General features: G+C 36.5%; 3 protein-coding genes across 7 annotated transcripts in view; 1 reads left to right on the top strand and 2 right to left on the bottom strand.

The window, feature by feature from the left end:
• Positions 1-1580, bottom strand: part of tdrd5 (tudor domain containing 5) — an 18354-nt gene extending 16774 nt beyond the window's left edge. For both annotated transcript variants that reach the window (XM_015015200.1, XM_015015201.1), the window contains exon 1: positions 1433-1580. The gene's annotated coding sequence lies outside the window, so the exon portion shown is untranslated. The remainder of the gene's footprint in view (positions 1-1432) is intronic.
• A 1764-nt stretch (positions 1581-3344) lies between these two features.
• On the top strand, positions 3345-7092 carry nphs2 (NPHS2 stomatin family member, podocin). 2 transcript variants are annotated; one of them, XM_015015204.1, is made up of 7 exons: positions 3345-3795; positions 3961-4064; positions 4355-4427; positions 5997-6079; positions 6161-6420; positions 6545-6623; positions 6807-7092. In XM_015015204.1, exons 1-7 carry the CDS (start codon positions 3480-3482, stop codon positions 7008-7010), a joined length of 1119 nt encoding a protein of 372 aa, XP_014870690.1. In that variant the 5' UTR covers positions 3345-3479; the 3' UTR covers positions 7011-7092. The 2 variants fall into 2 exon arrangements, with proteins under 2 accessions (XP_014870690.1, XP_014870688.1); XM_015015202.1 differs by having other exon boundaries at positions 6804-7092.
• Positions 7093-7634: 542 nt separating this feature from the next.
• axdnd1 (axonemal dynein light chain domain containing 1) lies at positions 7635-23339 on the bottom strand. Of its 3 annotated transcripts, XM_015015215.1 has the most exons (26): positions 23246-23339; positions 23065-23143; positions 21581-21735; positions 20416-20519; positions 19796-19895; positions 18134-18219; positions 17990-18046; positions 17712-17820; positions 16618-16739; positions 15919-16059; positions 15614-15718; positions 15226-15346; positions 14467-14568; positions 14227-14393; positions 14045-14114; positions 13401-13626; positions 13009-13246; positions 12521-12614; positions 11575-11765; positions 11388-11478; positions 10941-11075; positions 9559-9594; positions 9084-9164; positions 8884-8975; positions 8146-8285; positions 7635-8072 (listed from the first exon to the last, which is right to left on the bottom strand). In XM_015015215.1, exons 2-26 carry the CDS (start codon positions 23126-23128, stop codon positions 8011-8013), a joined length of 2889 nt encoding a protein of 962 aa, XP_014870701.1. In that variant the 5' UTR covers positions 23129-23143; positions 23246-23339; the 3' UTR covers positions 7635-8010. The 3 variants fall into 3 exon arrangements, with proteins under 3 accessions (XP_014870701.1, XP_014870700.1, XP_014870702.1); XM_015015214.1 differs by having other exon boundaries at positions 23065-23337; XM_015015216.1 differs by lacking the exons at positions 7635-8072; positions 8146-8285; positions 8884-8975 and adding an exon at positions 10171-10241 and having other exon boundaries at positions 9120-9164; positions 9559-9598; positions 23065-23338.
• Between the last annotated feature and the right edge of the window lie 4069 nt (positions 23340-27408).

Genomic DNA, 27408 nt, shown 5'->3' with positions numbered 1-27408 from the left:
AGTTGAAAAATACAAATCCCGTTTTCTACCCCCCCCCCCCCCAACAGTCTCATGTTAAAACCACATTTAAGTTATTTGAAAACATATGTTCACATATTGTGTTTTTCTTGCTATTTATCTGATTTTACTTCAGGTAAACATAAAATAACACTTAAACCTCCAAACTTTACAGTTTGTAGGGATTTGTTTTTTTTCCCTCTATTGCACCATTTTGTTTACTCCAAAACATGTCCCCCATTTTGGTATCTAAATGAATACATTTCGTTTTTGTTGGAGAATAAAAATTGCTGATTGTGGAAGCCTCTACTTTAATATCAGCAATACTAAAAGGCCAGTAGTAACAGTCATTATGGCGTACCAAAGGTAGCCTGATCCTCAGAACATCCGTCTGTGAAAGAAATGATGCATTAAATTTAAAATTAAAGTCGTGACTTTAATTTCAGAAATCTGACTTTAATTTTGCATGTACTTGAAAACTTTGACGCAGTGGCATACATCGAGCTCACCGTGACTTGCAACAACATTCCCTGGTATTTCAATACGAGAAATCTCAATGAAATACATGTGGCCACACGATCTCCTACGTACATGAGCACACACACAAATATATATATATATATATATATATATATATATATATATATATTACATAACAATAAAGTAGAAAGTAAATCTACACTTAGTTTCAATGCCAAATTGTTAAATAACGAGTTACCGGCTCGCCTTGGCTAAGAAAGAAAGTCACTGCAATCCAACGAGGAGTCCGCCATCTTTCTTTAGCATATTAGCGACAATAATATTCTGTCAACATCGTGGCGGTAAATTAAATGGGAGTTTTTCTACATTGTGCTCAATTGCGAATTAATGCATTGTGTCTGCAAAATGTTGTAATTTGGAAAAAAGTATTTTGGAGCTTCCCGTGGTCAGAAAATGTCAAGGCTGTAGCCTAACATGTTCGCTAGGTTTAGCCTCAAAATTCACAAGAATGGTTACACATTCAAATAAATCGTTTCTCCTCTTTCTAATGCTTAAATTAATTTATAATCTCCATTTATAAACAAACAGTTAAAATTACGTAAAGTCCAAACTATACAACATTTCTAACCAGGTATGTCTAGGGCTAAAGCTAATTCATATCTCAACACCTGTTGTTGATTTCAACCAGACTACCATCACGCAAAATCAACGAAAAACCAAAAGAGGGGAAAAAAGTTAGACAGTTAGACAACCACATTTGAATTTTAAAGAAAACATAATGTGAACTTCCCCTTGTTCCTCTTTAACGCTTTCCCTCCAAGCTTAAATACATAAAACACAACCTCGTGGTGCTGCACTAACATGCAGAAATACAGTTGGGTATTAAAACAACTCAAATAAGAAATTAATAATAATAAAAATTCTGATTTATAACTCCATGGGAAATTTGACCTACCTACTCAGATTCATAAAATGATTGGGAATAAGTCAATAAACCTGGTGTCTATCCTGACATTGGCTCCGCACCATTGGGAAGCCGGTGCGACAATGGGCGTGCTGAGTGGGCGGAGTTTCTACTTCAACCAGGGATGGTAAGAATCCATTCAAGCTCTAGCTTCAAAGTCTGACAAGACCCCACCTTTGACTGGAGCAGCTGCAATATATTACTTAGGTGGGAGAGCCTTTTGACAGGACTAACAGTTGTGCGATCTACAAATCTGCGAATTTTTCAAATAAAAAATAAAGTCCCATTTGAAGTGCAAGGTGGAAAACAAACACTTTATAACCAGGAAACCATATCCCCACTGTGAAACATGGTGGTGGCTGCATTATGTTGTTGGGATACTTTTCAGAAAGAACAGGGAAAATAAGTGAAGATAAAATGGAACTCTAGAAGAAAACCGGTTAGTGGGTACAAAAGACTTGAGACTGGATGGAGATTCACACTAAAGCACAACCAAAGTTACAGTAGAATGACTCTAAATGAGAATTGTCAGCAAGATCTTCACATATCTTCTTCATCTATTCCGACTGAGCTTTTATTATTGTCCATAAAAGGACATACTAGTCAATCTCTAGATGTGACAGGTATGTAGAAATATACTCTACTGATACTGTACTTTACCGTTCAGCAGTGACACCTGTCAAAATATTCTGTTTAATTAAAGACACACTGGGGAGGGTATTGAATGTTCCCCTGTGTCAAAGCAATGATTATTTCTTGAGTGGCCTGAGTCAACACATTCCTTGTTTGAACACTCAGAGACTCCCTGAGCTTCTGTTTAATTAATCCCGCATGTTTTCCCTCGCAAAATGCATGGCTGAAACTAAATGAAAACTTGCATGGAAATGTCTTCATGGTTACACATTCAAAACTGAGAGCCTTTTAGAGTCACCAGTTTTTGGAAACTAAAGAAAATCCACACAAGCGTCTTCCAGAAAGGGTTTAATCATGATGCCAACATAGGAGCTCCTTCTGTGATGCAACAGCATTAATTATTGCAAAGTCACCATGATGCAAAAAGAAAACTAACAATGTAATTAAGGTTCTTTCTTTCAATGGAGACAATCTCCACATGAAAATGTTTTACTGTTGCAATTAATTGATCTTTTGCAATGTTTCTTGCAAAAGAAGCATTACAAAAAAAGGGAACCTATTATGCAAAATTCAAATTTTTTGGCAATAAATTAATATGTTTTGGTGTCTGGAAAATGAGTCATTTCAAAAACCTTCAGAATGTAACGTCACAAATCAGCAGGCACTGATCCTCAACTAGCAATCCCAACGAAGCCCTTCCTGTTACCTAGCAACCTCAGTGAAGCCCAGCCCATCAAAGACCATGAAGACCTTTGGTCACCTGGCTGTACAATGGCTGCTGGAACAGATATGTGTTTTGTCGTTGGCTTATCAACCATAAACCATTTCCTGAATTCTTGTTGACTGTGAAGGAGGCTCCAGTTCTGCTTTTCAAAGATGTACAGTGTATAATTGCACATCTGTTTGCAGCTATTTTCAGGCATGTGTGTGAACGTTGAGTTTGGAGTGTGACCAGCGGCAGCTTATTTAGATTTAAAGTGACAAGAGGCCCTAAAACATATACACACTGAAAGGAGCTCAAAATAGGCTAAACTGAACAGGGTAAAATCTCATTATGTAAGAATGATTTAGTGCAAAAATGTAATGAGCATGTTTTGTACAATCCATAGGTGTGTCCTAATCTGTTCAAAGAAGCATAATAAGTCACCTTCAAACATGTGTTATTCGCAGTGGCCCTCCCCTATGACTGCTGTTTAACTCCCACTTTTGGACAGTCCAAACAATCCTTATCCAATCCCATCACTAGATTGCAGCACCTCAGACTTGAGCTTCAACTTCCATTTGAACCAGGTCCAAAATTATATTTCTTCTCTTTTCATGTCAGGAAAGCAGTACTGACCCATCAAAAGAAAACAGCTCCCCAGCTGTCACTCATATATTTTTTACAGTTGAATTTCCAGCAGATATGGAGAAGCCCCCCACTGTGAAGCCGAACCACAGATCCAGAACAATGCCACGGAAGAAGGAAGGGGAGAGTGGAGCCCCAGTGCGTGAAAGACGACATCATCAGAAACTGCCAAAGGCAGGTCACCACGCTGGATCTCCATCTGTCAAGAAGGAGAAAAGGGAGATGGAGAAGTCAGAGACAAACCAGGAGAAGGTGGATGTGGAGAAAGAGGCAGAGGTTAAGCTGAAATCTACTGTGGTGGACATAGACAGTGTTAGAGAAAACAAAGTCCAGGAGGAGAACCTGTGGCTGCTGGAAGCAGCGGAGCAGGACGGTGAGTTAATGCACAGGAATATAATTGTTTGTTTTCCTTTTAGCATTTTTATGTTAGCTTTTGTATAGGCGATTGAGTTCTGAAATCTTAAGTCAAGATTTTATTGCAGCATATGTTTGTCTTTCTGCAAATTGTGGTTGAACAGAGCGCTATCCATTTCTGCAGGTCTAAAGCGCAAGAGCCTGGGAGTGTTTGAGTGGCTGCTGATGGTGTTTGCATTGAGTTTGGTTCTCCTCTTCCTTCCTATTTCCATCTGGTTCTGTGTCAAAGTATGAGCTACAACTCCAAGAAACACATCAGTGGATGGAAAGAACATGCATGCATTTTTGATGGTTGTGTGAACCTATATACGTCAAGCTTGCCTTGTACCAATAACTACATATCAACTACTTTTCTACATAAAGCTTAGTAGTCATCCAATCTAAGCTGAATCTCAGATTCAAACTCATCTATGCAGTTAAAAAAAAACTAAACTGTAAAAACACAAAATTTTAAGTATTTGTGGTCTAGTTTCTAGTACAAACAGTGTTGAGTTGAGAGCTGTTATCTTGATTCCCAGGTAGTCCGAGAACATGAGAGAGCTGTGATTTTCAGACTTGGTCATCTATTGCGAGGGAAACCAAAGGGACCAGGTAGGCACAAATCATTTTAATTCATCCCTCTTCATGCTGTAATATAAATGAACAAATCAGATTTTTATGTTTTAATAATTATGAAAACCCAAATTCTTCAACAAAATGTGGATCAGAAGAGATGAAAGGCTATTTGATGTTGCTTTCACTAATACATATTGTATTTTTACTTATTTATTTCCCTTTCAACTTGTTATGGCCACAAACTTCAATGCATTTTGCTGGGATTTGGAATAAAAAAGCTGCATAATTGTGAAGTATGAAGAAAACGATTCATAGTGTTCACACTTTATGTCTCTACCAGTTTAACACAAGAAAATACAGAGCATCTCTGAACATAAATTTTAAAGAAGGGATGCATCTAAGACTTGCAGGAAAGTAGCTCTATAGGAATGGAGATTGGCACGCCTACTGCGACAGTGTTAGTTGCTTTTTTAATGTTTTTTTTAACCTTGCATATTGATTTGTTGCCCAAGAACTTCTGACTTCAGCTGTGTCCCCTATCATATAGTTGCAAACTGCAACTGGATGTCTTCTATAGCTTTCTTTTTGGCACTCTTAACGTACAAGCTGGAGCGGCTCTGGTGGCAGATTGTCCAACCCGAGGTGAGGGTCTCTGCAGCTCCTCCATAGTTACTGTAGGCATCCTGGTTGCTTTTCTGATTAAAGCGCTCCTCCCTGACCAAACAGTCTACCCTTAGACCACTAGAGGGAGATGTTGTAAAGGTAGAGAATAGAACACAGCAAATCAAAGAGGCAAACTGACAAACATACAGGTGCTGCACTCCTACCTTCACTCATGTAAGTTATATGTGTTATATTAATAAAAAAAATACTCTTACTCCCTGCTATGGCATCTATGCAGACACACTCCTCCCATTTGCGCTTTTCAGCCTCTTTGACACCCTCACAGAAGACTTCTTGTCAAACAGTTTTATTGTCATGAAAAATCAAAGCATCACCAATACAATTTTGTCCTATTTTTCTGATTTAACCATAATGACAATTCAAAACAAAACAAAAGTGGCAGAACTGAACAGGGACATTCCCATGTCCCATCCACCTCCCTTTTCCTATGACTTATGTCTTATCACATCTTATCTTATCAAATCAAACCTTCTTCAATTAGAGTTGTCAATATATTGTAGAACGGGTTGCCAAATGTTAATGAATTGTTTCAATTTGCATATGCATCACCCTTTTTAGATTGTTAAAAATGTCAACCTATTTCTTTTAATTTCATAACTATACACTACTTTTGCTGATGTATCAAGTAAAGTCCAAAATGTGTGTATTGAAGGTTTTGTCTATTGTGAGAAAATGTGGAATGAAAAACATGGATTCCTTTTCAAATCACTGTTATTGTCATTTCTTTGGTTATATATCAGAGTCTAATACTTTGTATTTGGTTTGAAAATATTATGTTTACACTCCTTGAGGATAAGTGTCTGGTGAGCAATAACAGCAATCAGCAGAAACAGCATAAAGCATGGTTTATCACACATTAGGGTCATAAATCATGCCACATATTTCTGAGAAATGTTCTATAACACTGATGTTTATGCTCAGGCCTCCTGTTCTATCTTCCACTTCTTGACGTCTGCCACAAAGTTGACATTCGGCTCCGGATGTTGAAGGTCCCTTCTCACATGGTACAACACGCTTGGCAGTCAGAAATAATCACACAAAAAGTAGCAATGAAACATCTGACTTTTTCCTACATCTTCCTGCAGGTGGTGACGAAGGACCTGGCGAGGCCAGAGCTGAGCGCTGTGTGTTATTACCAGATAGAGAATGTGGCTCTGTGCAGCGCAGCTCTGTCCAACCTGACCTCTGTGCTGCAGAGTCTGGTTCAGGCGGCCATCAGAGATGTTTTCGCCCAGCATACTTTCAGTCACATCCTGCAGTACAGGCGGAGGATCGGAGAGCAGATTCAGAAAACGCTGGACTCTGTCACTTGCCGCTGGGGAGTCAAGGTGGAAAGAACTGACATGTAAGGCTTATATTTGTTCATTAATTTCTGTAGTTTTCCACTACTGTTGACTTACTTGAAATGTACAGAAGAGAATTGAGCCAGAAAAAAAGATCCCTCATGGTCTGTTTGATTTTCATGTCAGAGAAGAGCTCAGTTTTCCCGTGGAGCTGCAGCAGAGTCTGGCTGCTGATGCCGAGGCCAAGAGACAACAGCAGTTCACTGTAAGGCATTTTAAAATCAGTTTCAGATACATTCTTTCTTCTTGATATTGTTTTATTTCATATATTTTAACAAACACAACAAAACTTATTTAGTATGTTTTATTAAGGTCCAGTTTGAAATAATTTCTGACTCCTCAGATGAAAGGGGACAAATACATTTCAGGTCTTTCTGGTTGTTAGCAGGTGAAGGCATCAGAAAGGGAGACAGCTGCCTGGGAAGGTTTTAGAGCCTCGTTCCGTCATCTCCAGCCTGCGTTGGTCCTTCCTCTCGCTCCAGATCTTCTCAACATGAACTCTGACCTGGCCTCCCTGCCACCGCCACCTCCTCTCTCTGAAGACGGAGGGGACGTGATGGCGGCATCAGAGAGAGACTCACCAATGATGTGACATAACGAACATTTAATTAATATTTTAGTTAAAATATTATGCTAAATGGGTGTAATTTAATCGGGTCAATATACTATTTAACATTTTAAATAAAAGCTGAATGCAGTAATTTTCAAGGTAAAAAAGACATATATATATATATATATATATACATATTACAGATAAATGTTTTTTGAAGGAATGGTCAGAAAAATAGAATAAAAATACTAATATTACAAGTATTCAAAAGGGCATTAAGAAATGCAATTTTAAAATATGTTTTTATCTATTTTTTAAAGACCTATGGTTGCAGAAGTTCTGATATCATCTGTGAAAAGATCTCCAATAAATTCCATTCTAAAATAAACTGGAAGCCAGTGTAGTTTCATCAAAATCAAAGTCACATGTGGAAATATCTATATTCACCAGAAAACAAACACCAGAACAGCTGCAGATTATTCTAGGTGCAAAAATTGCAGTTCTTAGAACCGTTCAAACTTTAACATTGTTTAAATTGCATTTATTTATATTCAGCTTATGCACAATTATATTATTTTTATTGACATTAAATATAAAGAAATATCAAAATATATTCATCATTTTAATTTCAATTTATGAAACAGCAAAGAGGAAGCAAACAGGAACTCCAAGAACATTTGCATAGACATTTATTAATACAGCAGGAAGAGAGACATTGAAGGGACAAAAGGTTGACAGATCCCACAGCAAGCAGATGCACAGCACACACAGTATCAGGAAGTGAGGTGTATCCTTGTACAATAATAAGGCGTTGAAAGAAAACCTCTCCATACTGTAAATGTATATTGCTTTTCTGGTTTCTTCAGTTTTTTTTTTTTTTTATGCATCACACTTTGAGAAGTTGTGGGTTGTTAAATGTAGCCATTAATATTTTTCTTCTTTGCCAAATACAGCACAAATAAATAAGACAGCCTCAAACATAAACACAGTCGCAACATGTTTTCTTCATGGTGTTGCTTTCTAGTTTGGCTTCAGCTGTGGATTATGTTTCAGAAGTTGGTTCTGCAGCTGGAGGTGGGGAACGAGGTGGTGTTTTCTTTTCCTCTGAAAAAATAAAAAAGACATTGTGAACTTTAATGCTCATGTCTGTTTTGTCCAGGAAGTAGCAAGGCTTTACCATCTTTGCTTGGAGGCTCAGGAGCAGGCTGTCTCTGGAGCAATCTCTCCAGGTCTTTAATCTTAATCAGCGCTTCAGTCAGAGCCTCCTCGGCTGCCCGAGCTCGGTTCTCAGCAATTATTGTTAGCTTCTCAGAGTCACTGAGAAAAAACATGAGACATTTCCAATTTTTGGCTGCACAACTTAGGAAAAAACCACTCTGAACAATAATCATAGGAATATTTCAAAACAGTCAAAAAGATACCAGCATTTCTTTGCACCACTTCTGATATACTTTTACCAAATATGTTTTACTTTGTAACATTTTCAGCACTTTAGAAGAAATGACTGATTTGTTATTGTTTAAAAGCAATTAGGCCACAGCTAATACAAATACAAGGCTGTGCAAAACCTTTTAATAGTCATATTCTTTAAATTAGAATATATGTTCAAATAAGGCTAATTTGTCAAATGGTTGTACAGGATTTTAATCAGGGGTATCACTGTAAAGAAAGTCAAATATATATGTAGGATACACATTTTTGTGTATTTCTTATAGAAAAAAAACTGTGTATCATTTCCACTCTAGCTAACAGTAATTATTATTTTGTATTGCTTTAACACATCATTTTCAACCGAATTCACTCAGTTTTGTGGTTGAAAGTTGAGCGTATACTTTTTCAAGACAATTTTAACTTTTATTTAATGATGTAGATGCTCAGACAAATCAAGCACAGAAAATGGAGACACATGTCCTACCTTAGTTCTTTCTGCAGCAGCACTACTGTTGTAAGATCAGAGAAAGCTTTTTGAGCTTCTTCTGTTACTGGACACATAACCAGCTCATTGCCCTGGTAGAAACATACAAACTGGGTTCAGTCAGACAGATGATTCAGTTCTGTAGAAAGGCAAATCTTTCTGCCAGTTGTTTAAAAAATCCATGTTTTAAATCATCTGACCCCAGGCAGCTGGACCATGTTGTCATCCTGATATACTTGAATGATGTTTCCATCATAGTCTATCAGCTTTACTGTTGGCCTCTGCAGGACGACAGCATTATTAATTTTACTATAATAATGAATACAAGAAATTCATATTTGTAAAAAATATTTCTTTTAACAAAAATATTTAATATTCTTGAATTCCTTCAGCATATTTTGCACTTTATTCTTTGATTACACAGATAATGTTCAAACCCACAAACACAAAGAATGAAGATAAAACAATTATTTTCTGATTTTTTTCTAAAATCTCTTGAGAGATTTTAAAAATAGAAATAAAGCCAACTGTTTAAAAACATGTATGGCATCATATTTTTTTTAATTTTTCATAGGAAACAACTAACTTCTGCAAAAGTAAAATAAAATAACCCAACACTAAGCATGAACAAGCATGACCTTAAAAAACTAAAAACTTATGATTTATTTGACTGACCTCTTGTTGTTCTGTTTCAGGTTCTTCAGTTGTCATCTAAAAAATAATCAAAGTAACACTTACTATCATATTTATTTACAAACATCTTTCATTGATCTAACAAATCAATGTAACAGATGAAATGTTTCTATGTGCGTGTGTGAGATCGTTCCTCCACAGAAGATCTTTGTGCTGCTGAAAACTCTGCACCTGTTTGCAATTAGCTGATTATCTGCAGTGGATTTAAGGAGCTGTGGTCTTTGGATTATCAGCCATTCTAGTTGAAGACATGTATTTGGTTTCCACAACAAGGTTTAATGCTGTCAAACCTCCTCTTATCAAATTGCCTTTGGATTCCTAACATTCTACTTTCACCACCATCTTTAATCATTGCCAGAGAACACAGAGTTCAAGCCTTCCCCTTGTTCTGCCTGTGTAAATACATTTCTCTGTGTAGTTCTGCATGTGGATCAAGAAAATGTGCCGAGGTTTTGGTGTCATCTGGCCCATCACTAATGTACAGATCAATTAAGCTAAAATTAATGTTAGCTTAATTTTATTCAAAGTTGTAGGTTTTTAAGGATTTTCTTTAAGAGGCATTCTTCCCAAGACATTTATAGTTCATATCACTAAGTTTTTTCTGGCTCAGTCCCATCTCTGGTTTTGTCAGCTTGCCTGGGCTCCTGTAAAGGACCTTCACTGGTCTGTAACACAAGTTAAACATTGTTAGACCTCCTCTTATCGAGTCTCCGTTAGATTCCTAACATTCCACTGTCATCCACTGCAGTTCTGTCAGCCATCTTTAATCATTCCTCCTCTCCCGCCAGATGCCAGAGAACCCAGAGTTCAAGCCTTCCCCTTGTTGTTCTGTCTAAATGCTAAATACATTTCTGTGTATAATTCTGCATGTGGGTCAAGAAAATACCTGGCAAAATGGCAGCGTATTAAAGGATGCACAGATCACCTGAGCTAAAATTAATTTTACTTTGTGGTCTGTTTCCTCTCCTCTAACAAAGTTACCAATTACTTTTAGCAGTTTTTCTGTTTTTATACAATCTGCAAAAGAAACAAACATGTTCTTTAGTAATGCATAACTATATATTCAAATAAATATAACTATATATTCAAATATATACAAATATATACTAAATAAATATTTAGAGGGAAGGACTTTCCCTCTAAATAGTTGTAAAATGCATTATTTACATGTGAGATGCTATTTCTTCATAGAGAGGTTAGGAGCAGATCCATCTTTTGTGTCCAGATTCAGAATTATAAACATGAAGAAGTAAAGATTTTTACATACCTAGCACATACTTGGTGAACAATGAAAACCAGTTAACTTCATTCATGATCATCATTTAGTCTAACTACACTGGGATGTCTTTATGATGGGTTGTCACCTGAGTCTCCATGCTTTCTGGTGGCTGAGGGCTGCTTGAAGTTTCTTCGGGTTGCTCGATGAGTTCCTCCTCAAATTGCTCATTAAGTCCTTTGAGCAGTATTTTTACACTTTCCAACCATTTATTACCATCTGTCTGAGGATAGAAATTAAGCTTGGTAAATAAATTGCTGTTTTTTCTGTCATATCAAAACCACATGTACTGAAAATTATAGACTAATTGTAACTCCTATTTAAGTAGCCTACTATTCTACAAAATTATCACCTTTTATGCTTGTTTTAATCCTGACAAATCTTTATTTTTGCAATAGAGGTATTTTGACATTTTTACTGAAAAGCCTAAACAAACTACTGCACAACTGCAGGCTTGTGCACTGGCTTTCTAAAACATCTTCAGAAAAGTTTAGGGCCACAGTCAAAGTTGGAAAGACACCGCAGTCTCATTTACCTGCAGCTTTTTAAGCTGTTTTCTCCTATCTCCCACCTCTGCAATATAAGGGTCCACCACCAACGACTGCTCCAAAATTAAACTGCATGATCTAGAATAGAAAAACAGCATTTTCAGTTGTATGAATCCATGAATTTTTTTTGATACAATACTTAATGCAACAACAGAAAGTGACAATTTTTGATACCTGGTAATAAATCTGGAATAATAGACCAATTTCTTAGAAAGCCTTTTTGCATCCTTAACTAAAGCTTGTCTTGAGTTTTCTAATTTGTCTTCACGTTTCAGATATTTATCTTCTTCCTCAGTCTGGTCAGGTAACATGTGAAGCAACAGATCCAACATCCAGTTTGTTTGACCTTTGTGAAGACAAGTCACCTGAAAGGGGAGGAGCCAATGAAACAAACATTTGCACCATTACAGTCAATGAAGGAAAGAGAGAAAACATTAGTTATTCATCCCTCTCATCCACACTGGGATAACGGCTGCTCACTGACAAAATATCAGTTGCAGTAATCAATTATTGTATAAAATGTGAGGACAACATTTTGGATCGATAATATGTTTAATGCAGTTATATTGTGATCTGCTTTTAGTGTTTGTTGTAAAATGCTTTATGGCATTAGTGGCCTTTATATTCACAGAAGTCAGACAGACTATAGACAGAGACACAAGGGAGAATGACAGCAGCACAGGTCAGGAATCAAACTCAGTACATTTTTTGAAATTAGGATTGTGACTTGAAATTCAGAAACCCTGGTCCAACACTCAAGATTCAATATGGCTGCCACACATAAAGTGTTGTGAAAGTTGCAGGTTTAAACTGCTCAATTGATGGACAGGATCTCATTACCTCAATGGCACCCAAAGTTCAGGTGGAGAAAAAAAATTGATTCAATAGAGGAACTCAAATCCTAGTCCTGGGAATTCTGAATCGAACCAAAATGCTCAAAAACCGAATTCAAGTCTGCTTAATAGTTTGTAAAATTATATTTTGGCTAATTCGTTGCTATTTTTTTCTTTCTTCTTTGATATTGCTAATATTTGTCAGTCTGGTCACCAAAAAAAAAAAATTCCTGACTACAAGCAGGACCATAAGTGTGATATTTTCCTGAAGAGCGCTTAAAACTCACCTCTTCTTGCAGTTTCTTGTTCTCAGTCTCAGTGAAGCTGAGCAGGCGTTTTGGGAGCTCCTGAGCCTCATCTATCAACTTTTCTGACCCTGAGCTTTTTGAACAGACACACACAACACAGAACTTTAAGCAATTTATAAATAGTATCTGAAGATGTTCCTGAATACAATCTAATGCAGCCCTGATTGCTGTAATAATTTATTGCAGTGAAACTGCATGGTAAATATGTACTCTTATTTTAGTTTACATAAATCTCTCTTGCTCTACTAATAAAAAACAGATCAGTCCGATTGTGATAATGAGAATTATGATAATGAAGCGGCTTTGCTTTTTGACCACAGGAAGATGCAATGAACACTTTTAAAAGGCTCTTGAAATATTGAGGCTTATCTAGAAAATATTATTCAAAGAGCCATTTTCTACTCAATTCACAATTTAAATTGTACATTAATAGATTCAATTTACAATTGAATATATAAAACACTTACTACAAGTCAGGGATTTCTTGGACCATTTTTGGGTCCGTTTGTTTTTCCTTTTGTGTGAAGGAGAAGTACAAAAATATCTCTGCAGACATGTTCTGGCAATTAGACAAAGCTTCTTCCAGTTTAGCCCAATCAGAGGGGCTCATCGCTGACAGAGGACATAACAGCTGCAGCACAACATGAGTTTCAGAAGCCCAGAAGTCCAGCAGTTTAAACAAGGATGCAAGGAGTTGGTGGATCGCTGCAGAAGGGATTATTTTCAGCTTTTTAATTCATTCCATATCTTAACAATTACCTTGCTAACATGAGATTCAATGAAGACTAACAGAGACAAAACAAAATTATTGTTATTGTGCATGTGTCAATAACAATACAAGTTTCATATCTGCTCTCACCACTGACTTGAGTGTCATACTGTTTGAGAAGTTTAATTAGGTCATTCTCCAGCTCTTTTATAGTCTTAAGGCTCAAGGCAGACTCAACATCAGGGAAAGTGTGTCTTTCAACAATATGAAAGCTTATTTTTATAAATTTATCCAGGGTGTGGTAGAGTTCACTCAGTCTCTTCTTAAATAAAATCTTTCTTTCACCTTGGCATTCCTCAGATGCAAGTGACAGCTTCTGCAAAAAAACAAAAAACAAAAAAAAAACAGTAAAGCCTCAGAAAAACAACAACTGCTATTTTCTGGACACATTGTTTTTCATATTTTGTCAAGCTACAACTACAAACTTCAATGTATTTTCTTGGGATTTTGCTTTTCAATCACAGGGAATGTAGAGCCACATACAAGACAATCTGGAAAGAAAACTTGTTAGACCCAACAAAAAACTTGAGAATGAGGTGAAGGTTCATCCTTCAGCACAACAAGAAGCCTACAGAGCTACAATTGAATGGCTGAAATCAGTTTTTTTGAGTTTATGCTCCAGGATATCCAGCACCATACTACACCAAAAATATTTGGTAAGATTCTGTATTTTTGTAAAGATAATCTCCCAAAAAACACCACAGAAGGAAAAGAAAATAAATATCCTCTCTTACATTTGACCACTTCCATAGGTCTTCATGGATTTCTGCCAGTGTTGTAACGTCATATTCTGGAACCTCATACCTAATAACATCCGATGAGAATCGCAAGAAAAATACGTATGAGTGTCAATAAAAGTGCAAAATAAGATTCAAACAGATGTTCAGAAAATTTGTTTTAAAAATTATTTCCTCACAGATTCTGTGTGCTGATGTAATAATGCCACTTTTTGACGTCTCCCTGTATGGAGGAGAGCTGTTCAAACTGAACAAGCTGAATCTTCTTCACAAAGAACATGAGGTCGATCAGCTGATCTCTCCACCTGTTGGTTAACTCCACTATGACATCCAGATCACATATATCCTACAGTAGGAGGAGTAGGACAGTCAAGCATCCACCTGTGGTGGTGAAAATAAGAGTGTGCTTTGACTTTCACCTGTGTGGAGATGTAGATGAGGCAGTCCTGTGCTGTCTTGAACCAGCCTTCCTCACTGACATACAGCTCACTCACAAGCCGGAGCTTCTTCACTTTAATCACCTGACAGAAAAGAAACCGTTTAACAAAACCTGAAACAAACATGGGTTAAACTGGCATGTTTAGAAGAAAAATGTGCTTTAATGCAAATCTAACATGTCACTAGGGCTGGACAACTAATCAATAACAGTACATATTCAGATTCACACATGATCAATATCAATAGACAATACGTCTGAGAGAATGTTCAATCATTTCACTGCAGTCCAATTCAGAACCACACAGCAGCTAAGCGAGGTTGGTGGCATCAACTAACTCATTCACTCTTTGGTTACCTAGCAACGAGCTGTTGAGTAACTTGTGGTTACCTAGCAACAACCTGCTGAGTAACTTGAGTTTCATGTTTCACCACCATTTCTCATAACTGCTTAAAAATAAACAAGAATGGTGTGGAGTGAAAACCGTGGACAAAACAGTAAAAAGTAACCAGTTTGACAGTTTTTCAGATATTTAACACCAAAAAACTAATTAATAATTATTGATATCGACTGATATGAAATCCTTATGTTGTGACACCTTTTTTCAGCCATATTGTCCAGTCCTACTTGTAAAATATTCCTAAAAATCTAATTCCTTTGTTTATTGTGCTACACAAAGAGATGAAATAAAGAACAATGTACGCAAAAAAAGAGAACAGCACAACAAAATGGCTTCTTGTACTTTGAGGGCGAGGTTGAAGGTGAACTGGCTCCAATAGTCTCTGTCTCCCGTCATCTTTAGCAGTTGATCCTCCAGACGAGTCCTGTGCAGCTCATACATACGGTGGTAACCCTGGACAACACTTAGAGAGGCACATTTATCATTTCAGAGGTAGCCTTTTTGTCAAGCGTATTTAAAAACTGTCCCATTTCACGTCCATCACAAGAAAAAAAAGGCAGAAGTTTGCTTTTACTTATACAATGTTTAAAAAAGCTATGATACAGCAACATAGACTGTGCCCAGATGCAAAAAACCAAATCAATTTAGAAGAATTAATTCTTATTTGTTCTACTTGATGAATGGTGATGTAGTTTGCCATTAATCACTGTTATAATTCTGCCAGACTGACTCTGAGCAGCTGAGAGTGTCTTTGTAGCTTTTGGCAAGTTCCTCCTGTGCGTGCTGCACCTTATCGGAAACAAAAGCATCATGGTCTCTGACTTTTGCTAGTTCCCTGAGAACAAAACACACAAAGAAAAGCATGAAAATGAGGAGACACACATCTCTCAGCTTCACCTATGTTTCAATGAAATATATTATTTAAAATTAGGGCATTTATTATCCCTTCTTAAACTAGTTGGTGCATCAAAATCTCCCTGAGACCACAATTAAATTGCTTGTTTTCTTTTACTACTCTGAGCCTGACCTACATACATGTTTATCTCCTGGATGGTTGTCTTGATGTGGTAAATTTCCTCAATGAGCCGACGGTCCAGAGCCCGCTGCGCTACCACCTCAGCGTGTAACGATGTCAGGCGCCGGGGGATTCGCTCCAGCAGAGACTGGTACCGCTGCCTGGAACAAAAAGAAATACATTCTGGATCAGCAGAGGAATATATATATGTATATATCTAACTTTAAGTAAGAAAAAAAAGTCAAAACTACTTTTCATTCTTACACTGGAAAAGAAACAAAACAACCTAACCTCTAGGCTTATTTAAAAATCCATAGTCTTTCAAAGAGTTTATGATTCTGCACATTCTAACAGAATTCCCACAGACTTTAAAGCGAAAGAACCCACAGCATCATGGATCCTCCACTATGTTTTAGCAGGAATATGAAGGAATTTTCCTTATGTTTCCAGATCCACCTGGAGTGTTTATTTAAGGAAAAACTCAAACTTACCAAATGCACTGTTCCAGATAATGCCAGACGAAAGTTCAGATAATTCTAAATTTATATGATTATCATATTAACACAGAAAAGGGTTTTTGCATCCAATCAGTCAGCATTCTTTTAATACTCCTACTGCCATAAGATATTGTTTTATGGCATTTCACAAGCATTTGTTCAAGTCTGTGTATTCACTGTTTGGTGTCAAAGCTCATAAGGTTAAATATGTTAGCTGCTGACCTGAGTTTGGCGAGGAGCTGTCCTCTCTCAGCACAGCCGACGGTCACCTGCCTGATCAGTTCATGGAAAACGATGTTGTAGATGTTCTGCTCTGTCTTCACCAGTTCCAACAAGCTTTCGAGCTGCGAAACAAGTCATAGACCTTAAAGTCTCAGAGCATTTTATTGGTATTGACAGAAATGATAAACACAGACATTCTACATTTGTATATTACATTGCAGATTAAGAAGGAGGCCATTTGTGTAATTGTTAAATATTCCTTAATGCTTGAACTATCTTTTAAAATTTGGTTGCACTTTCTACCCTCAGGCTCAAACATTTCCTCTCATTAAAGTGTAAAAAATATTTTTTCAGGTTTGTTTCTAAACTTTCAAAGCATCTGATCTCATAAGTTACCCGTCCCTAAACATAGTTACACTTTTTATTTTGTTTTTCTGTATAATGTCCACCCCGCCTCTCGCCCGAAACGTTAGCTGGCTGGCTGGCTGGCTGGCTGGCTGGCTGGCTGGCTGGCTGGCTGGATGGATGGATGGATGGATGGATGGATGGATGGATGGATGGATGGATGGATGGATGGATGGATGGATGGATGGATGGAAGGATGGATAATGTCCTCTTTTGGTCACCAAATCTCTTGTTTTCTCATCAACGAAAACTTTAAATCTGCGGTGTTATTCCACCTAAAAAACTGTTTTCTTTTTTATTTTGTCAGGTATTTGTAGTATAAAAATATATGTGAGTATTACATTACATAAAAAATAAAGACAAATCTGTTCCCAAGAGAGGAATGAAGGCATATGTAAATCACTGTACAATGAACTGAATAATAACATTTTAATATCAGAATAAAAAAATCTGCCTATATTTCATTCCTTAAGGTTGTCGATATGCTGAGAATCAAAAAAGAGAAATAAAAGCAAAATTTAAAAATGGGTCACAAACGACCCTTGAGTCAAAGTAGCTTATGTTGTTTTACTGACTGGATGCTGTTTGTGTATTTTCCCATTTTAATTATGCAAACTAAAGGTTTTTCTCTGTATTAAACAAAAATTACAACACAGCTTTCATGTCAGTTGCAGAGGTAGAAAACTAACTTGGCACAGATCAGTCAGCTCTTCGTCCTCCTGATCCACTCCGGCCTTTTCCAGCATGTCATCCATCATCCTCATCAGCTGGATCACTTCCAGCCTGCCACTGGGCCTCCTGCACACAGAACATTCCCACAAATACAGCATGTGTATTATTGCACACAGAGTTCTGTAATGCTTAACGGTCTGTTTTGCTGGTATGTTTCCTAAGAAAATTGCTTATTACATTAGAATAAAGTGTTACAAATTTTTCCTGTCAGTTTAATTTATATGTTTGCACTCACAGTGATGGGAGGACTCGTAACTTCTGCTCCTCATCTTTCAGCTGCACTGTGAATGCACTGTGAGGTACAATATGACATACATCAGGAAAAAGCTAGATCATCATACAGGAAGGGACTGCACCAAATACCTTTAAGGAAACTTACTCTTCATACAACTGGAGGCATCGTATTCCTTTGTTCTTCACAATACGATACTCTTCAGGGATCACATTTTGTTTGACATCCAAGTTCTTAGAGACACAGAATGGTGGCATTATGTGATTAGCTTGTCTTCTTACTCAAATTAATGGCAAAGGTTGCCCCAGGAATACTTAAATCCAAAACCAATTGTTTGAAATATGTGGTGACACACAGAAAAAATAGGTGAAAACCTTTAAAATGAGGAAGTGGATAAATATAAACAGTTAAAGTAAAACAAAACACATGAAAAATTGACATATAAAGTAAAAGTGGGAGAAAGAAAATTCCAAAGTGTGAAAAATACAGGAAACAAAAACATCTGATGAAAAAGAACAAAGTTTTAGATCAGTGTCAACTAGAAACTGAAACAATGTGCAATGTGGCATGTTGGAAATGTTCTGACTAAAATAATAAAGCATTTCTGTGACAGAAAATGGAAAAACTAGGTAGTGAAACTCAGTTTAAATTTCCAAAAACAAGACTGAGACAGAAAACTTGACCTTCAATGATATTCAAGTGTTTCAACTTAAAAAACATTTTCTCTGGGTACTCCAGCTTCCTTCCACACTCCAAAACCACAACTGTTAGCTTAAATATCAACTCAATTAGGTGTCTGTTTTTGATGCACAATGTATAATTTATGGTAATCTTTTAAGTGTAAGTTTTTGTTAGTGTGTTTTATTTATTTTCTAACGCTTGCAAAAGATGAACTAAATGGAATAGCGAGCTGCCCAATGTATACTCTGCCTCTCGTCCAATAGACACTTTAGAAAATGGATGATTTAAAAACATGGATATCATTTTACGGCAACAAATATTTTAAATCTTATTTTATCTGGGGCAGCAAAAAAGGCTCAACACAAACCACTACATTCCATTGGAGCTATTTCCAAGTTACTTTAGCAACATTTTCTCACATGTTTCTAAAATAACAACATGGGACACTCTCGTAATTAAACATTTAAAAATGTCAACCATCTGCTTACAGAGTACACTTTTCTCTGTACACTTTTCATTTTCAAGATAAGTTTTTTAAATTTTTGCAGCAACAAACTTTGGAGATAAAACAATACAAATTAACTAAAAAAGACTGCAGATTCACTATTATAATGATATAATTTATTACTGTTATTAATAAAGTCTTGTGACAATATTCTTCATTCTACAGCAGGGACAATTGTGTAAAATATAACACAATTTTATGTTTTGAAATGTCTCTCTCACACACACCCTACACACCTGACAGGTCTGAAAACAAAACACAAATTAAACATGTAAAAAAAAACAATATTACAACTTTTATTCCAATCACACAGATCAATAACTCATAGAGCAATTAACAAAAATAAATATTCCAAAATAAAATAAATAATGTTCTCGTTAAGTTTCCTGGTATTTAGCAGATATAAATAAACAAAAACAAGAAAAGGTTAGTCTGATTTAACTTCAGAGAGTGAGAAAAAAATGTCTGTCTTTATAGGTGTATAAAAATATGGTAAAAAAATTTAGGCTTTTAATCAAATGTTAGATTGCACTTTATTATGAAACTATGCAGTTTGAATATCAAGAGCTTTCAGGGACTTTACATGGAAATCAACTACTTTTAAAACACCTAGTTGTACAGACCCTGTAGTTTGTGTCTCCGTTGCAGCTCTTCTCATGCAGTGGTGGGAGAGCAGTCATCTTTTTCTGTGTAAGCACAGCATCGCACAGGAATGAAATATCCCTACAGAGGCACCACATACAGAGGAAACACATTTAGTGTACTATTTTAACAATTGCTGATTTTTAAAACTCATGTTAGCATTTGATGCAATGGTGGAGAACAAACAGTAATGATTAAAGGAAGCAAGAGGTTTCATTTTATTTATTATACAAAGAAGAAGCCAAAATTCAAAAGTGTTGCATTGAAAAACTAAATGTACCCGGTGATTCCACAGCTTGTAGCAAGATGAGTTAGTAAGTGGCTATTTTCCATTTGACTTTATCAGTCGCTCACATCTGTGTGAAGGAACTTTTGTTTTTTTATTCTTCATCAGTTGACCTTAAAACTTTGACATTACAATACTTTAGTACTCATCGTGATTGACTGAAAAGAACCTGTGGCTGCCAAAAACAAGCCCAAATCATCCATCCTCCACCACTATGACCAAACACAGTTGCTATAAGATGTATTTACTGTCATTAACTCACACTTGAGAGTAACTTATATAAACAGTTGTCACAGTTTCATCCCCCTAACTGACCTGCCGGCTTCTGTCAGCGATGTTGGCTGTTCCAGAAAGTATTTGTACTTGGTGCGTCCAAGCGGATAATGCCAAACTCCATCTGGCCGTCTTATTCCATCATTCTGCAGAAAAAAATGTGTCATTGCTATTTTATCAACCTATGCTCATATGTATTTGTATCAAGTCTTTTTATTTAAAAATTGCTAACATTTTAGCTTCCTGACAGATTTATTTAGAATTGACTTATTTTGTCGAACTTTTATACTTCAGCTCAAGATAACTTGAGTAAATACATAAAAAGGTTTTCAAATCAAGAGTTCCTTTATCAATGGCTATGAAACCCAACTGAGCCCAATGTGACTATGTATGTTAAATGGTGAATTCTGTATAATTACACAAATTCTCAGATCACACTCAGATCTGTTTCCTGCCTGACCTGTAGAATAATCTTAACTACATAGAGCCTTTCTGACAACATGAAATCATTTTTCTTAAAGCTCAAACTTATTTGGGTTATTTTGCAAGTCAATTATATGAAAAACACCAACAAGTCCATGTGTGAATATTTAAAGAATGCATTCAAAGTAAAGGCCTAAGCAGATCTGACTGCGCTTGAATTTGATTGAGATGTTGTAGTATGACTGAAATATGACTGAATCAGAACAGCTTGAATGGGGAGAAATTCATCCACTGTGAGATTAGCCTGGCAGCTTTTTTTTTCTTTTGACAAATAAAATTATTGTTTGTGAACTGCATTTGGATTCACTCAGTCCATATTTGTCTTTAATTAAAACTTGTTTAATAATGTGAAATTTTGAAGTGCAGCAACAAAAAAACAGAAATCTGTGTGAGGGAAAATACATATGGTTTTTACAGAATGTACAAAAATTATAAAGAGTAACTGAAATCAAACCCTAAATGGACAAATAATGAAAGGGTCCAGTAGGGGGCGCTGACATACTTTTTTTCCCCTCATTTTACATAAAGCAGACATAAATGTAAGAATTTTAAAGTAATCTTCTCAAGCCATTGCCAGATAATTTGAGTTGAATGTCAGCATCTTGATTCAGACTGACTGTCTTTATAAACTAAACAGTTATCGACTGAGAAGATTAAAGAAAACTGTACTTTAAGTGTGTATATATCACAACATATTGTGTAAAGAAGAAAGCGCAGCCAGTACTTCACAGCTTCGGTGATGTGCAGTGTGGCCCTGTGTGTTCTTGGAGACAGTGGATGTGAGGCTGAGCAGCAGTTCATCTGGGATGGCTGCTTGTTTGACAGGAAGTGGCCCCTTCCTGATCTCCAGAGCTGGAAGTTGGACTCTCAGGTCAGTCTCTAAGAAAAATCAAGCAAATACTCATTAAGACTCTGTATTTTTATTTATTATAACCATAAAAACAGCTTTGGTCAATATTTCTAAATGTTTTCTAAACATCTTCCAAATTTCTTATTTGGAATTTATCTGTCTTGTCATCATCAGTATGATTTTTGACCATTTTGAGAATGCTTTTTTGTTTTTGGGAAGCTCCCTTGTCTCAGGCTGGTGTTGTCCTAATGACAAGAAAACAGAAAAAACATGCAAACTATGCAGAAAAAACCTAGGCTGGGATTCGAACGTAGGATGTTCTTGTTGCAAGGTAACAGTGATGGAAGACAAATTTCTGGATTTTGTTTTTAACATTGTTGCACCTTCACAGGCTGTAGCACGAGGCAGAAAGACGTACAACCTATATCAAATACTTTCACAGATCAAAAGTATTGTCAGCACTGTTAAACTTTTAAGCCAAATGTTAGTTTGGGTGCTTAAAGCAGCACCTGAGTTTACTAATGTCTCGGTTAGAATATGGACTGGAGTCAAAAAATGGAAGACAAGGTCTACAGAAAAACTTTTTCCAGGCCACTTTAAATTATTATAAGTCTAGCTCATTTGAATTATAATGAAAATAAATTATTAGTGGTTTATTTACAGAGGTGGCTGTAATGAGCTACATTTACGCAGTTAGATTTATTCAAGTATTTCTAAGAGTAGTTTTGCACCATCTGATATTATTTTAAAGTGATACTATTATCTTAGTTGAGTCGGGAACAAGCATACTTTAACCAAAAAGGACAGCCACATAGTTTATTGGGAGGGGAAATTTCTTATGTTTATATAAACTGTTTATATTATATAAACTAAACTTGTAAGGGTCAGTTGACCCTGCCCATAAGCCTGTATTGAGTACAATCTTGTCATTGGACATAGTTTGATCTGTTTAAACATACACATGTTGTCTACTACGTAGGTGGTTTCAAATCCTTTGGGTTTCCTGTTTAAAAATACCAGAATTATTTTAGATTGTCAAATCAGTTAATCATCCAACAATATACGTCTCCTTACTTGAGTAATGTTCTGATGACACAATTTTATTTGTTCTTCAGTAATAGTATTTTGAGGTAACACTACTTTTCCTTGTGTACACCTGTTTGTTTTGCATCGAAACTATTTATATAGTACGGTTGTACTATATAAATGAACGCACTGGATTGGTTTTTAGCCATTTCAAAGAGACGTTTACTAAACTACTAATTGTGCATGGCTACATATAACGTTTTGTTTGTAACTTTCTGAGCAGCATTGGCACGTAGAAAGCCTCCAGCAGCGGATGGATGTGAATAATTTACCGTCTGCTTGCTCTCCCCTGGGTGAGCTTGGCGCTGGACTGGCTCTGGCCGTGGACAACGACATCTTTACCAAACGAGGCTGTTACAGTCAGAGGATAGAGCCTTTCAACTTTCACCAAGCCATGAAGGCGAGAAGCTAATGTAGGTTATCTTAAACAACATTCTTTATAAATTTACGAACGAATGCGCCTTTTCTTTCAGTATTCCGTTCTTCCTGATCGCGTTGTTATGGAAACGGCGTGCCTACCAGCTGCTCGTCTACTCAACATTTTACGTTCGCGTGTTAACTCCGTGGTGCATTCAAGTGAAGTCGTACAGTAGATTTCACATAATGAAAAAGATTCAAAATGATAAAAGCATCAAATATCACCAGATTCTTTCCAAAACGTTGGCGACATAATATATTTGACTATCTTTGATTCAAACGAATTCAAATAATGTATTTTAGAAAATGTCAATTCAACCTTTATCAACACATTTTTTCCTTATGATAAAGGAAGAAAGGTGAATATATTCACAGTATATTCGTTTATTTTTTGTCTACTTCTGGTTAAGCGTTTATGTCCGTGTAATTAATTGGGAACCACACTGTTCAACAATGTATGTTTTCTTGACAACGATTATAAAATTGGCTTAATAACATATTAGACTTGAACTTTTTTATTGCTTAGTTATTTTTCACGAGACGCGTTGATCAGCTATCCCTCCTCTGGCCCGTTTAATTAGACGTTTTTAAACTGGAAGAGTGGGTTCATATTTTTGGTCTTTAATTATTTTTTTCTTCAGCTTCTGTTTGTAAAAAACATGCATGAAAAAAATTCCTATGCAAGGTAGGTTTTGAAGATAACGCGCATGCGCCTACATTACACCGGAAAATGTTTAATAAAACTCCAGAGTAATTCATCTTTGACACAACACACGATCTTCGCTGCAACTTATCGGACACAAAATAAACAACTCCACAAACCTTCAAATAAGTAAGTTGACAACTCTCTAAACGGCTACCTATGGTTTTGTTAGAGTTACATCTGCGAGCAGATAAAGATGGAGACTTGTTTCCTTTCTTCGCTCTCGGGTGTTTTTCCTCCGGAGCCGGGCGGGGTGTTCCTGAAAAAGCTCAGTGGTCCAACTGTTTTGGACTTCGAGCTGGTAGCGTTAGCCAAAGTTAGCTCTAGCTCCCAGCTGTAGCCTAGCACACGTATCCAGGTACTTCCTGTCTAGCCCGCAATCACCTGTCTTGACATTCCCGAGTAAGCGAACAGGCTTGTGGAAGCTATTGTAAGAAACGTGAGAAAAAACAACTGATACATTTATGATGAGTTAGCTTGCTCCTTGCTAATTATTTCTCGGTGTTTGTGGTTTCTGCGTTCACTTAGCTGCTGCAAAAGCAATCTGTCCGCCTCTCATTGTAATGATTTGCAAGGCAGCACTTTGTCAAAGCTGTCCTGCTTCCTACATGCTTATCACGGTACAGTTTACAGATAAAACATAGCAAATGAGGGTAACCAGCTGGTGTTACCATGGCACTCTTTGCCCCATCCAGGCCTGTAGACATAAACAAAAGCAGTTTACTGCAGTAGTTTACCCTCCTAGGACCCTAACAACAGCGTTGTCATGTCAGACTCACAGCATCATCAGCTGTCTGTGATGCATTTGTTTAAATGACACTTGATGGACCTCCTTCACGAAATACTTTTAGTGTAGAAATGGTTTCCTGAAGGTGTGGTTGATTTCAGTTTCACAGTTGACAAGTTCAAAGGGTATGGAGACATGTTGGTGCTATACTATAGATAGATATAAACACCTTCTTTTCATTCTTCCTCTCTCCCCCAGGCATACATGTGTGAAAAGTATTTTAAAATAAACTTGAAATGAGTTAACCGGCCCTGAGATGCAACAGTTTAGGACAAAGAAAAACAAAATTTAAAGAAGACAACAGCAAAATAAGCTGTTTTCAATTCATAATAAGCAATTATATTTTTCATATAGTTACAGATTATACCTATGGCACTAGTTTTTACATTTTTCCTTCAATTTAATACTTTAAATTATGTTTTAGCAGATCATTGACTAGGAGAAACACTGATAACTGAAAATTAGAATGTAGAAAATTATTTTGAATGCAACGTAACCAATGCATTGAGTCCTATCCAAAAAATAGCATTGATTGTTTTTTTTCCTTGTGGACTTCACAGGAAATGATTCAGTATCAGGGTATTGATAGAAACATTTGCTTAAGATGAAATTTCAAAGCTTATCTTAGCCTGGGAGGGAAAGGAAACCTAAACTAAGCATTACTGAAATCAGTGTTACAACTGGCTGTAGGTAATGTGTTTTTCTTGCTTCAAACAACATGTCTGCTTTTATTTGAACAATTTTATTGTCACTTTTTGTAAATAGTTTGGTTTTTAATGCACAAATACATATGCAGAATTTATAATTTTTTAATTGGCACATTCCTTTGGATATTTTTAGTATTTTACATTGTAATTTTGCCCTTTTTTATGCATTACATTCTTATCTTTGTGTGAATCTACATGCATTGCTTGCCTGTCAGTTTGTTGCAGTTTATTTGTTCAAGAGCCCAATCAGCTGCAGTAAAACTACTACTATTCTTACCGTGGCCCAACAGAATTATAAGAAAAAAGTTGCACATTTACCTTGAACAAAACAAAAATCAGGGAGATCTATATACTTTCCCTTTACACTTCCTATTGCAATTATTCGTTCTACATTCTGTAAAATTATGCATATCACTTTGCTGCTATTACAATTAAATTACCAAGAGATATTTATATTCTAGCCTATTCTATTTTTATTTTCTACCCTATTTTTATTTCTGTTTTTATATTATTTAATGTCCCTCAGTGGGGAAATTCATGTGTACCAGTAGCAAAAGGGAAGAAAGGGAAATCACAGAAAGGTAAACGTATAAAATCCAAAATGGTTTGCTTTTAAAAATAACAAATTTCACTTTCTGTGCAAATGCTTTCTGCACATTTTTATTTTTTATTTTTTTGAAAAGGGGATGTTGAAGTTCTTAGGTTAGGTTCACAGGGGGCCACCGAAATGATTTAGCAAGAGAAGTTGCTGTTATCTATCTGTCCAAAATGCTGGCTGCATCATTCACAGCTATATGAGAGGCCATGTGCATTGCATCACCTTTCAGTAGTTTGGCAAAAGCAAAGATTTCCCTCATCTCTCATTCTTCAAGTGAACTGTAAGTGCTACATAATGCATCATACAGCATGAGGGGACGTTCAGCAAAACAGAAAGACCCAGACAAACAAAACCTTGGTGAAAACACTGATTCAGTTACAATTAATGTTTATTATTATTTCGATTTACCCCCACCGAAGGCTTCACTTGAGCTGTCCAGCTGTTTCTTCTGTTGCTGGGAATTCCACATCTGTTCTTTAAACTACTGATCAGCTCTGCTTCATGTGTTGTGCCATTGTCAAACACACAACCTCTTCCTGGTTTCACACAGGCTGTGGCTGGTAGCACGTTAGCCAGCCTACCAGTCCTGAACTGGAGACAGACCAGTAATGACAGGGTGCCAGTTTGCTGCTCTTTTGTGACCACAAGGGATGAGACTGTTTGTGTCATTTTGGAGTAGAATCAGTTAATATTAACATGTCTGCAAAGTCTGGTGAGCTGTTGATGTTATATGCATGCAAAGCAAAATATTTATTTTATTATAATGTAATTACCTTTGTAAAAGTTGATTATATGCATGTTTAATTTTGATGAACGGAGTGTTTTACTATAACTGTGTGACTCGAGTTTGTGTAGCACAATGGGATGTGGTTTATGTGCACTGTCATCTGGTTACTTAAATGAACAGTGTAGCAGGAGGAGCCTATTTAACACATTGGTGAGACCTTTAGCAGACTAAAGGTGAAAGAAATGTTTACCATGTCAGGATAAATATAATCAACAAATAAACATCAACAGCACAAACACAACATTCAGGACTCTGTATAAGGGAAAGATAATCAAATCATTTAGTCAAATGGATCTCTTATCTGGACTGTTATGCAGAAACTTGTAAAAGTTAATAGGCAGATTGTTCTTGTCTTTTTTTTTTTTTTGCGAGTGTAATGGATTACGTGTGAATTGAGCACATGACTTATTTTGCCTCCTGCATTTTAGCCTCTGCAGATGGCTGGAGGATAATTTGCCTAGTCTTAACTGTATGAATGCCTTCTGTGTGCATCCAATCATGGCGTTATCTGTGACTGAATGGCTCCTTCCTGCATTCCCTCTCGTCAGTTTCTATTTGTATGCCTGAAACCTAAAGTTTCAGATTATCTTTTAAAGATAGATTCCTGCAAAAGCACC

The sequence above is a fragment of the Poecilia latipinna genome, unplaced genomic scaffold, assembly GCF_001443285.1.
Source record: "Poecilia latipinna isolate Pla-1442-1.1 unplaced genomic scaffold, P_latipinna-1.0 Scaffold1892, whole genome shotgun sequence".
NCBI lineage: Eukaryota > Metazoa > Chordata > Actinopteri > Cyprinodontiformes > Poeciliidae > Poecilia > Poecilia latipinna.
This window is presented reverse-complemented; position numbering and strand designations above follow the sequence as displayed.

Excerpts from the sequence above, each read along its gene's own strand:
- nphs2 (XM_015015202.1), top strand. The coding sequence starts at position 3,480 with ATGGAGAAGCCCCCCACTGTGAAGCCGAACCACAGATCCAGAACAATG. Across the intron at positions 3,796-3,960 it reads GGAAGCAGCGGAGCAGGACG|GTCTAAAGCGCAAGAGCCTG; the intron begins GTGAGTTAATGC and ends CCATTTCTGCAG. Across the intron at positions 4,428-5,996 it reads AGGGAAACCAAAGGGACCAG|GCCTCCTGTTCTATCTTCCA; the intron begins GTAGGCACAAAT and ends GTTTATGCTCAG.
- axdnd1 (XM_015015215.1), bottom strand. The coding sequence starts at position 23,128 with ATGTCGTTGTCCACGGCCAGAGCCAGTCCAGCGCCAAGCTCACCCAGG. Across the intron at positions 17,821-17,989 it reads TTACGAGTCCTCCCATCACT|GAGGCCCAGTGGCAGGCTGG; the intron begins GTGAGTGCAAAC and ends TTCTGTGTGCAG. Across the intron at positions 15,719-15,918 it reads ACCATCCAGGAGATAAACAT|GGAACTAGCAAAAGTCAGAG; the intron begins GTATGTAGGTCA and ends TTTTGTTCTCAG.